At 33.0% G+C, this 13,331-nt stretch overlaps 1 protein-coding gene across 4 annotated transcripts in view; it reads left to right on the top strand.

Moving 5' to 3' along the window:
- Window positions 1-13,331, top strand: part of LOC126844449 (E3 ubiquitin-protein ligase Rnf220-like) — a 92,427-nt gene that overhangs the window by 7,740 nt on the left and 71,356 nt on the right. For all 4 annotated transcript variants that reach the window (XM_050582656.1, XM_050582654.1, XM_050582655.1 and 1 more), the window contains exon 3: window positions 5,085-5,616. In XM_050582656.1, the coding sequence (XP_050438613.1) occupies window positions 5,085-5,616 (532 nt within the window). The remainder of the gene's footprint in view (window positions 1-5,084; window positions 5,617-13,331) is intronic.

Genomic DNA, 13,331 nt, shown 5'->3' with positions numbered 1-13,331 from the left:
TTTATCATAATACACATATAGACCATCAATGGGTTATTATCAGTCATTAACGATTGTTTAAAACTTATATTATAGCTGGCGAAGACAAAAAAAAACCAAAACAGTCATAAATAAAATAATGTAATGATAAAACTAATAAAAATTAAATGGCGTCATAAAAGTATCACAGTATTAGACCTATTTCTCTATGACAAAAGATGGTTGTGCAATACAACAACTAAAACTATTATATAACTATCGCTTATACGATATCCTTAACACTTAACAGTCGTGGCTATTTATTAAGGGGTAACATGTTGACAAAAAGTTTGTTTCAGTAAATTTTGATAATTTAAACTAATTTTTAAAAGGAAGGGAGTTCACATGGAACTTAAACGTGCGAAAATAATATTATTTTTGCAATCTTGATGTGTTAGAAATATTAGTTATTTTTAACCCAATAATAAACAAAACCGAACGGTACATTTACATTTATATGACAATTTTACTTACTAAAATCATTAAAAAACTAAAAATAAACAGCACTACATACGCAACTTAGTCTGAAACTAATCATTTCCCAAAAGTGCTGGAAATCATGTGACTTCTCTTTGTAGGTGAGAATTTTGCTTTTATTTTAATAATTTTTGTTTTTTCTTGAATATTTGGAATGAAATATTGAAAACCTCCATTTTTTTACTTATCGAAAAAACAAAAACGGAGGCTTCTTTGGGGTTGCGCCAAATGTCTCTAATCGCCAATTACCTTTCATACTGGAACACCCTGTGTATAATAAAAAAAAAATTGGTTTGGTACGACGATTTAACCGGGTCGGGAGGATCGAAATCTAGTTACACATATTTTAAGTGCTACATCACCGGCGAGCATGTGTTTTCCACTTACGAATGGCGGCGTTATTTCCATACAAATAGTGTTGGGTTACGCGTACGTGTGGCCATTTGTCGAGTGACGTTTTTATCGTGCCCGGCAATCCGGCGTAAATCTTTTCCCAAAAACTCACTTTGGCCATTATCGCGACATCTTCCTATTCTTTTATCCGTTTCCCGCTGCCATAATATTATTCAGCCTGCGCCATCAATCTTGTCCACTCGCACGCGCCAACGTTGCCCATCGTAGCTGGCGATTCTCATACGGGTATCATTTCGCCAATGTCGTTTTTTTAAATTTCTTTTTAAACGATTGTTCCGGCCGAATCGCTTGCCGGAGTTTATACCAATGTATATACCTACTCATAATATTACCTGACAAACGTATAGTCGCAGCTTCCGGTCGGCATGGGTTGTCAAAGAATCGAAAATTTCCGAAGCAACTTTTAACATTGGCGCCAAACCTACATCATGTTTATTATATACGTGCGCTTTCGGATTTAACGTAAATCTATTATGAAATCCCAAAAAATCATCGTCAAATCGGAATATTCAGGAACTTAACGGTCAGCACGGACAAATTAATTATTATACCCGATAATAATTATTATTTTACAATTATAATCTTGTACGCACCGTGTAGTTATTTTGTGATACAATCGAGCCGACGACTATTTTGTTTTTTGTTCACCTTAACATTGGTTTAGATTCACGTTCAACTAATAATATTAACAAATTAGCAAAAATAACAATCAGTTTGAATAAATATTATTTATCAACCTTTTATTCATATGAAAAAAAGACTGTCAACATTTAATATAATAAACAAATTTTTGATAAATTTACATTGATACAATGTATTTTTCATTTGTTGCGATAAAATCTTTGTTATAACAACAATGCATTATTATGCTGTTAAACATTTATGGGGTCAATAGCAATACATTATTTAACAAAGTGGTCTACATTTTTATTGAATATAACGTAATTTTTCGTTCAGTGTCTACTGATAAAGAGTTATTTATAGTAAAAACATTTACCTAAAAAATTATATATATTTTAACACATACTAATGTGAAAGCTGAGTCGCACAAAATTCTATTGATTCCATAAACCTTATAAGAACCAATTATTACTCCACAACGGTTTATTAAACCGATCAAGTATTTTTTGCTCCATGAGATATTATAACAAATTGTTATAACTATTTAGACAATTTTTTTTACTAGAACGTATCACACCATTAAGCAAGGAAGCACTCATGAAAAAACAAAACATTTAATTAACGAGGTCTGAGTATTAATTTGAAATTAGTTACACCATAAACGACCTTTGAGTTCAACAAGAGTTATTTACCTGCGTGGCATAAATTAACGTTAATATAATTTAAGGTTCAACGTTAAAATACATATTTCAATGTAATAATTATCTCGAAGATACAAATAATAATATGCGTCAAAACGATTTCGATTTACATAAGATTTGACGAAAATTGTTTTGTTGTAAGACACTCTAAACTATAATACTATATCCTTTTTTATTTTCCTCATCGACAACATGTAACGGAACCTAACGGAAAATTGCTTAATAATTAAGTCCTAATTCGACTATAACTTGCAATCATTTGGGTGAGAAAAGTAAAAATAACAGTAATTTGGATAGTATTAAAAATAAACATTAAGTCATAGTACTAATAATATTAATTCAATAAATAAAATGTGATTTTAATATTTAGTCCTAACTCTTATAATACTCTCTCATAGACTAAAGGTACATATAGGGTATTATTTGTCAGCAAACTAATTTTAAGTAATAACTGCAAATACAAACATGAATTATGTTTTGTATATTAAGTATTAACATAAAATCACCAAGGTAATAACAATAATAGCGACAGAAGACAGGTAATGGAAAATAATTAAATCGTTATGGAAACTTAATTTGACTTACACCTCGCCGAAATCAATTAATTTCAATTTCGCAGTCAATAAAAGTTCCCTGACACCGTATGGCAATAACTGATAGTACTTTAAAGTGTATTTAGAAATTTCTTAGATGACAAAAAATTTAAAATAAATATTATATAGATATCAAATATTATACTACCAGCGTCATTTATATTATGATGGAATCAATAACTATTAAATGTAATACCTAATTTTAACAAAGTGTTGTTAATGATACTATTTAATGAGAAGATGGCAGCACTTTTGTTAATTAAATTTTTCTATGCCTATTTTCTCAAAACTTGTATACCTATAGTTAATAGTTTACCGGCTTTCAAAGTAAAATTACCGTATAGAAAAGATAAAAAAAAATATTATTTATTTTTATGTCAGCATGAGTGCTGTGACCGAGAACCTCTTATTCTTATATCATTACTTATAATTAGTAATACTGTTCGTAAAAGTCAAACTATATCACCTTCTATAAATGTATATATTTAATAGCTGATGAAATCTAGTTGTTGAAGCTTTATTTTAATAATAAATTGTATACATATCAATTTTAAGCTGTTGCGCGTGCGCATCACTAAGTGTTATGTTGTGTTAATCCGATTGTAAACGTTATAAACTTATCTTATGCAAGTGTGCAATTATTATTATTATTCAACAAGTGTAATCAAAGCGTTGATATGCCGTGAGGGATGAAAAAAACGATGAGTTGTACGACCCGACGTTAATTATATATTATATGCAACTTGACCGATTCGATAGGGTTTCAAGCTAATTTAATAACCATATGCAATAACGAACGTGTCCGGCTATTAACAGTAATACCTAATTAACAATCTCCTACGTCGAGTGTTAAAATGTACACGAGAAGGGGTCATGGCTAAGAAATCAGTTGAAACTTAAACACTAGTCGGATTAGACAGGTGTTATCGCCCGACCGTCTTCGTTAAATCTGTGTTATTATTAATTGATTATAATTTTCACAACGCGATATTGTGAAGGAAATTGTATTGGTGAAATTCGTAATAACGAACCTGTGAAAATCTAAAAACCTTTCACAATCGATTAAACATAACTATTAATGTCATAGCAAATATCATAAAAGCATTTCAGAGACTCATAAGTGCTTGAATAGTTACTTTAAAAAGAAACCAACTTAAGGTTTAACAGAACTGACTAGCTGTTCTTTTCCGTGTTTCTCAAATTAAATTTTTAAAGAAAAATGTTTTTTTCTTAAAACAAGTAAGAGATGATTTATCACTTAGAACTGTAATCTTCTACTACTGAAATGTGATCTTTCTTTTCCAAGCCCGAATTTCACTATTTTGTTGTTATCACAAAAAAGATATCGTAAGTCTTGGCACAAAAATAAAAACACATCATTGCAAAGGCAATATCTATAATTTTGCTTGATGAAAGCTTGTAGGGTTCCCGACCACACGCCTTTTTCGAGTAGCCACGTTCCATCAGTTATCGCCTTTGACGATCTCGTTTCCAGCACATTACAAGGGTTTGACCTGCATCAGCTGTAAAAAATATATAGAAGTATTTTGAAACAAGTTAATAGATTTTTTCATATTATTATAAAAAAAGACATGATGATTAGGTATAATATATTGTGCTTTTAACTACTCATGATGGTCGAACTTGATACACTACTTGATAAGTATAACCAAATGAAGGTCATCGGATTACACTAATGTTTATAATTTTTACGGAAAATCAAAATTGTGAATGATACAATTAATTTATGAGAGATAGTTTGATAAGCTTAGACTATAGGAAGGAAAAGCAAGGAAGAGATGGTTAAAGTTAAGCTAGAGATTCGACTTAACCTTATTCTTAATAGTTATTCAGCATATTATGTCGGGTTGTACTATTCTGGGTTGGTAAACGTAAAAATCGTTCGTATTCTTCCAAAAAATTAATGAAATTCCAGTTATATTCTTTTACAAGTAAAAGATACTTCGTTCTTGGTAGTTTCGGAAAAATGAACGAAATCAAAGGAACGCGTTCCTTTCAATCGCTGATACTTATTACAATAGTGGCACTGGGCCAGGAGTAAGATTTTGTGATTACAATGTTTATACTTCTTTTACGTACAACACTCAAAAAAATGTTCATCGACTCAATTGTTCGCGCATTACATGACATATGTATACAAAAGACCCTTTAATAGAAACAGTATACACTTAATACATAACATATTAGAACTTTGTAAGACAAAACATTATTTTTATACATTTTTTTTGTGTGTTCGTAGATGCACGATCTTAAGCACCTCCACTTGCCGTTTCAAGGTTCCAACTTCGGTTTTCGCTTTATGGAAAATTATTCTGCTCTACCGGCGCATCTCCTTCACCACTTGCAGCCACAATTCTTGCACCCGGCCCTCGACCCTCGCATATCCTTTTCGCAAGCCACCGGCGTATTTCAACCCTTGGGCTCTCCAAATCCCCATCATCAACATCCGACAGTGGCTCACCATCCAGCCATTAAGGGTTTTGCGTCTGCTTTCGCACCTCCGGCCAAATGTTATAAGATTGACGACGGCAAAGCTACAATAACACATGCCGATGGGGTAGCCACTCAACAGCAACAGCAACATCATCAGCAAAACCAACAGCTATCTACGTTCCCGTACCCAAGGAGGAGTCCTTGTTCTCCGGCCAGTATGTCAGCTTCACCGACTTCCGTGCAACAGCAGAACGCCGCAGCTGCCGGGAAGGAAGAGTGCTCTGACAGAGACACGCCGAGTTCTGGAGCAGTATCTGAAGACGGCAGGACCATTAGAAGTGAGTTAATATTAATGCTTCAAAATTTAAAAAAAGGACCTTTTTCATATTTAAGTCTATGTTAAAAAACATAGACGAAGTGCTGTTTATGTTTTAAGCCGAAGGCAACAACTGACTCTTTTAGTAGTGTCTACATTAAGTAACGAATTCCGTTCCTCCAATTTTAATTTAAAACATTGTGTAAATAAGTTTAATTATTAATAATTAGGTCACACTTTTTACCAAAGATAACAAGCAAATCTTTATTTCAGAAACTAACTTAAAACAAAATAACCTAGAATTCTACTAGCTAATTTTGTTGAATAATAATTTTAATAACCTAGAAAATTTTTTTTTTATTTCGAGATGGGAGTCAGACTATATTACTTATGCTTACCGAAAATAAAACAACAACGACAAAATCAAACAACATGAACAACACTGTCCGTGTAGATGTGTTCATTTGTCTAGATTATTGGTTGGTTTTTTTCATTTTGACAGACATTTTTCCAGGTTACTCCGATATATTATGTTCATCAAAACAATTAAATGTGATCAATCCGGTCTTAAGAAAATAATGTGCCAATGTTTTAACAGCGGTTTCTTATTAGTTTTTATTTCTTAAAGTTCTTATAATTTTTATGATCATTATATTTTTATTATATTATTGAGCAAAATTATATTTTTTAAGTTAAGTAAAAATGTAATAATATAACATCAAAACATTTTTATTGATAAATATCTAAAAAAAAATATTTTAAGAAATTTAATACTTTTGAACGAGTTCCTTTTAATTTCCATGCATCGACAATGTTTTTAAGACTAATTCTTATGATAAATTGGTCATCGGAATATAATTGTAAGAAATACTAAATTAGTTGCTAGCCGTTGTAATTGCAAGCTAGTTTAGTAAAACTAAAATAACAGAAGAAGAAATTAAAATCGCTTATGTAGTATTATCTCATTATAGGTTGTATAGTTACCAGTATAACTTCATTTTAATCGTTTCTCTTCGAAAAGGGAGAATATGTTTAATACTTTTTGAGACTAATTACAGGATTTTTTTACAAGAACTCAAAATATAGATATTTGTCATTGACATAAAAAGGTTGATAACAATTTTTGTTATTTGGATTTAAGAAATTACCACGCTGTCTCGGTAGTTTTAACGAACTAAATATATTATTATTGAAAAGGAGATTAATTATTGAAAACTCAGTTTTTACGCCAATTGTTTTGTTTGTGAAATAAATGGGGGAGGGGTAGGTTCACTACTGGAGCTTTTGTTGTCGATTTATATACAAACAATGAAACCCGATTAAGCGGCGGCGACCTTTGGGGTTACGACTTACGACTTAGGATCGGCTACGCGCAACATAATAGGTACCTCGACTTTATTGTGTCCGAGTGCGGTCTGGTGCTAAAGCTATTCCCCGACGGTATTCGGGAAAAGTTTAAGGTTAGCAAGGCCAAGGTACATACACAGCAACCTATATAGTCTATGGACGACTGTACGATGACTAACAAGCGTTTTCGGTCATCGTGTGTACAATATGTTTTAGCGACGCGACACATGTGCCGAACTTTGTGTTATTCGCGTCAACTTCCGCAAACTATATTACTCGGGTGATAGGTATAATACCTATACAGAGGTTTTAACGCTGTTACCGTTGTCCTCGACAAACTAGTAACGATATATCGGGTCCGTGTACCGCACATTAGTCTAAAGCGGTCGCAAAACACTCCGGAGTCCGGTCAAACTTCGACCGGATCCCAAACGTCCCTCCTTTATAAGTATAATAACTCAATAATATTACGCAAAAGAAAACGACTCTCCATTCCGGCGACATCCGAACTCGAGTTTTATCGACCGATCGTTAATGTTATTAATCACAAGACGTACATTTCAACAAACGTTAAAATAAAGAAAATTTAAAAACCCTTAACCATAAAATAATACACTTTCCGCGTATTTCGGTAACAATGTTGCCATCTTCAGCGCTAACGACAGACTGTAGATAAAATAGACTTTTTCTAGATAAACGTTAAAAGCCTAAAAAAACGTAAACCGTTCAAGACAGGCTTAAACAGTTGTGTAACATACGGTTTGATCGGATTTAATACAACTGGTTAGGTTAAAAACAAGACAGTTGGAAACGTTAGTTGTGTTTTTTCATCTTAATTTCTTCCTAATTTGTAATACTCGTACGGATAGATTTTTTTCATTACCGTCTTATTGTAACTGTATAATAGTCACAACATGCGTCAGTGAATTTATTAGTGTATGAGTGAACAGAGAACCATATGGCAACAATCTAAAAATTTGGAATCCTGACGAGACCGTTAACAAACGAATAGGTGGACGGATTGATGGACGGCTTCGAAGACCTGACAAGCGGCGGCTTGTGTTGATTATGTTGTTTCCAAGCGAATGTATAATGTATTTGCATATTGTGTGCGTGTGTGTGTGTGTGTCGGCTCATCCGAAAGGACAAACTAAAAAATGTCGTCTTCGATACATGGGAATAGGACGAAAAAATCCCCTATGCGTCGGAGAGAAAGTATCGCGTTTATATATGTAATGTTTTTTTTTTTTTATCGGGATCGCTGTCCTTAAATATTTATCTCCTTTACTATTTGTTTTCATCTCTGTTATTAGCGGCTTTGCTTTTACACACAATGGGATTTAACATGACTTGGGTGATGGAGATAGAAGTGAGAACGCGGTGCTGTAGTGGAATGTGGTAGAATGGTAAGTAGTGCGTTCGCGTCCTTATTGTAATACATTATGTTATTGTTTGTGTGTGATTATTGAATCGAGTAGCACTGCCGCACAACGCTAGGCGATGCACTAAGCAAACACGTTTAAGTCTTCCCGAGTTTAGTTGTTCACCTCAATGTCTTAATCATTAAAACGCAGGTTTGTTTATTACTTCGATCTAACTGATAAACGACATGAGCAGTAGTTTACTCGTATTCTACTTCTATGTGTACTTTAACGGCAGCTGTCTTGTGGAATATAATATCAAATTAGAAAAAAGTAGTGAAAAAACCTCAAACAGCAAAGATGTTGAATATAAAAATTTAATTAATTTGTATAAGTATTTTTAATACAATAATTTCAAATCCAAATATTTGAATGTAACATTAACGCAATCTCATAATTAATTATTTAAAAAACGAAAAAAAATACATAATTTTTTTTTACCAACAGACTATTTGGAAATCATTTTATTATACTGGTCACTCGTGATTAAAATGTAGTCTCAACTTTGAAATAAAATTAAAATGTGGGGAGAGTAGGTTTAATAACACAAAAGCCAATAACCAAAGTCAAACGCCAATATAGCTGATAAAATCATAGCCAACTTGTCGTCTTGCGGCAGAGTGATATGTTTTTTTATTTTTTTTTTTTTGCAATACTACTAAGTTTCCCCTTTTCCACTTTAAAACTGTATACGTTGCGGTAGTTGTAACATGTTGTTTACAAGTTAAACGGGGTAGGCTCATACCCTATTATCCGAGATGCGAGGCAACCCTTAAAATATTTAAAACGTCCTGGCGGCATGCAGTTAAAAGTTAACGGCGACTGGCGAGGGCGAAATACAACACTTGGGCGCGTGTATAGCATAATGTAAATCACAAAGAGCGGCGATAACGATGTTGGCGACAGCAAAATAGACGGTTAGTATAATAGCTACCGTCTTATCTGGATTTTAAATTTTCTTTCTTTCTAACCATTTATTTTAATACTGAAAAATCCGTTTTCCTTTAAACGCATTTCCCAGCCCCGCCAGCAACTGGCTATGTATTTTGTCGCTACACAACCAATTATTCGATACCAAAACCTATTCAACCATGTACAGGGAGGTTAAAATTTTACTTTACTTTTAATTTTTTTTAAATTTATTTTTGAATGATTCTATAACTGCTACACACAAAATATGATGGAGATTATAGCTGATCAATAGTAACGAAGAATAATAGCGAACGACATTGAAAATACATGCTGAAAGTCTCATAAAAAAACTACCCATAAACGTTCCACATTACTGCAAATATAAAAGTATATTTAAGTTTTGTACTACATTCTTAATAAATAGGAGGTGATATCCTTTTAAACTTTAATTTAAATATTATTAACGACAACTAATCCGCCACGCACCACTGCTCGTCTATAGCTAATTTGTAATGCTCAAAACTCAACAAATGTTTATTCAAAAATTGCTTTTTAATAGGTAAATAATTTAACTATATAGTTTTCTACATTATTTTTAGAAGTTACATTTTAAAACTGCCATTTAGATTAATTTACTTAACTTAGACATTCAAATATGTATATACAGTGTCCGGCATAAGTCAAGACACGAAAGTAAAGTTCAATAAAAGTAGCTTACTTAAAACAGTTTTTTATAGAAAAAAAACTGTAAAATAAAATTCAATATCACCCATTATAGTTTATAACAATATAAGAAATTAACTTGTCAGAGGAAGTTAGTTTTTTTGACATTACTTTATAAGCAAATATACTAACAGTAACTGGTTAAGCAAAAGATAATTTAAAAAGTAGTTTTTAAACTCTTTTAGTTGTTACTGACCATTCTTGTAATATAAAAAAGTACAAATAACTGTTAGAAGTATAGTTGACAATAAGTAAGGTGTACAAGAACTATCGTCATAATCAAATTAATAGCTTAAGGTATTAATTAAGAAAAAAATACTGTTTAATTATAATTTTAATGTAACTATAAAGATGTATCACGTGTTATACCCATTGTAATATTTTCCAGGTTAATAAAGAATCTTAAAAAAAAAATATTTTTTATCGCTGTGATCACAACTAGATCGAACAACGCAATTAAATCGATTCCTATATAATTATTATTTATTATACAAACTATTTGTTATGTGCGTTAAAGACTCTAAAGAAACATATTTCAATTGTATGTAACCGTTCAGTATATTAACAGTTTGTTCAGTATATGTCTATGCTAATGTTTGAATTCTCGTGCTCCAATTCTCGGGAAAAACTAGGTTTTTCATAGTAGTTAACAAGTCAAGTTGCATAATATTTTACACCAAATTATTCACGCGTTTAATAAGGCGGATAAGGGTTTTGTTGGGGCGTAAATTGTAAAGCCGCCGACACCGCTCGTGGGATTACGCCGGTATTTTTTTTGTTTTGTCACCGTTCTAAAACCATTTTAGTCCATTTTGATTGGCCCGACAAAATATTTCCAAGACCCATCTCACGGTTTATTAGTGGTTAGGATTAAATCCATGACGTTAACGCCGTCGTCGTGTGTACAAGACCTTCGGTTAGGTTTCCCGCGCTGGTTTACAACACAAATCCTAGTCCGAATCCTCGGAGCTTTCTGCACGTGAGTAGAGACCGAAACCAAATGTATTATGCAATGCGTTAACACTGTCGACCGGGGCAGTATATAAAACAGGGATTTATTATAACGTAGCAGCATATGGTAGCGGTGTGATGACAGCGAGCCCATAGAGTGCTGGCGCTTGGCCTTTGAAGACCCGCAGCACTGCCGATAACAGCCTCGGTAATGCCCGACGATTAACCACCTTGGGATTAACAGAACGACCCTCGTCAGAAAACCTCTGCCAAAATGTTCTATCTTACACTTCGCCTACATGTACACCGACTTCTTCCCGTGGCTATGGGTTTTTTTTCCCTGGACCACCACCGTTATCGCCGACAAATTGGTCGTCCACCCTCTCAATCCCAATGCCGTTGCAAGGCCACTCAAGCCCACAACAGTATTCCTATTAAAGCCAAGTCACAAAGTATTATCGTTAACGGCGCCCGGCGCTTATCGTCTTAATGCCGGCGTGACTCGTCAAGAAAAATCCCCTGTAACTAATTACAAAACCTGTTAAAGTTTAAACGGAAACCCCTGAGCACCGCATTTTCACGGGAAGGATAAATTTGTTATAACTATGTAGAATCTACCAAGCAGTAAAATTACCGTCCGAACTGTATAGTATTATGCTAAAAGCAGAATTTATTACAGATTTATTGAGGTTTGTGTGTAATGATCCATAAGGTTATAGCCTAATAATAAGGCATATAAAAGCCTGCTGACCTGAAAGCCATGCTCACTGTAGACTATTTATAAAATGATTGCTAACTTAAAAACAATATCTGTGTAATGTTTGCTGGACCTGACGAAACAACGCTAAACATTTTTCCTCTCAACAAATATACATGTTTATAAGCTACTTTCCGCCTTCGATTCTTGTTCGAACCATATGTATAACCTTTTAGAGGGTTAACCGTAGAATCTGGCATATATATATATATATAATTGTATACATATTTGGTGATATCATACACCCATGCATAACAGTAATGCGTTATTAATATTGACGGCAGCGGTGGTTTGGCTATTGGTAGTGCAGATCTGCATAAACGTTAGCCGTCCAACTGGAACAATATGCCGGGAATGCGTCTCCACCAGGTTTGCTATATTATTTTCATATTTCCTGGTAAACGTAAAGCGTTTTGTTGTTTAATTTTGAAAATCACAACAGGCCCGTAAACGTTTTTGCACGTCACTGCCGCCATTTAGACACGAGCGAATAAATCTGCAAAAAATAATATTGAGTTTTCAGCATAAAGTGTTTAACCGGCTAACGCGTTAAAAAGTAATTTTGATTAATTTCCATATGTATCCAAACCAAAAAACTTATTAAAAAATATTTATATTATACAAATACACAAAAAAAAATTCGATTTATGACAATATTTATTGGGAAAAGGTAGGCATCTTTAAAATTAAAACGAAGTCTAGGATAAGCAAAGGAGCCTCATTGAGAGACTCCTCTTGCGTTTAAATAAATTGTATTTATTAATTATTATAATGCGCCAGAAGAAATATAAAAGATAATTGGAAACGATAAACATTTTATGTGATATACTCAGTTGAAAATTAAAAACATTAAAATAAAGCTATACTATTACATAATATTATAATATTTTTGGCATACAATTGGTGAAATGTTGTAATAAACTATAAAGTTTATTATTTTAATTTTTTTTGTACAAAGTTGTATTATTATTTTACAGGAAATTGTCTTAAAACTATAAAAAAACGGTACAAGGGAACATTTTAATAACACTTTTAAAACTTTTAATTGTTTCGAAAACTCGGTTATTTCCTCAGCGAATTCTGCTGCAAAATTAGTTAAGCTAAAGTGAAAAAAAAATAAGTTCTTAATAGTTAAATCATAATTGTTAATTTCTATTAAGGACGGCTGGCAACATAGTTGGTTTTCAGTGAGCACCGTCCGGCAGTTATAGGTCCGGTGAACAACAAACGAATATTTTGGTGAAACGCCTTTGATTATTGATGCAAAAGTATCCTATGGGGAAAACGGTGATAATTATTATAACACTAGTGTTGTAACAATTATTGCCGGAAATCCACCCTTGCACGAGTATGTCATGCACCGTCGGACTCAAACAAACGACTCTCACAACACACGTGTTAGACCTTTATTAATATCATTTGTTTACCAGTAACGACCAGCAATATTAATTAGTAACTATAAAAAAAAAATCAACGTTATTGGCCTACAATGTAATTTATTGGCAACCATATTATATCCACAAATTGTACGGCAGCCGCATTATAGCACTCGCATTCTTTACAGAAGCACATGATGCTGAGTTCTCGCTTTAAAGTTTATTGGACATTAGAACCGTTTCGTATGAC

Source organism: Adelges cooleyi, unplaced genomic scaffold (assembly GCF_023614345.1).
Source record: "Adelges cooleyi isolate 19-005CV unplaced genomic scaffold, UGA_ACOO_1.1 ACOO_flye_CR_arks_rails_tigmint_CR_PRNA_651, whole genome shotgun sequence".
Classification (NCBI taxonomy): domain Eukaryota; kingdom Metazoa; phylum Arthropoda; class Insecta; order Hemiptera; family Adelgidae; genus Adelges; species Adelges cooleyi.
The sequence above is the reverse complement of the archived record's forward strand: the minus strand, read 5'-3'. Positions and strand labels throughout refer to the sequence as shown.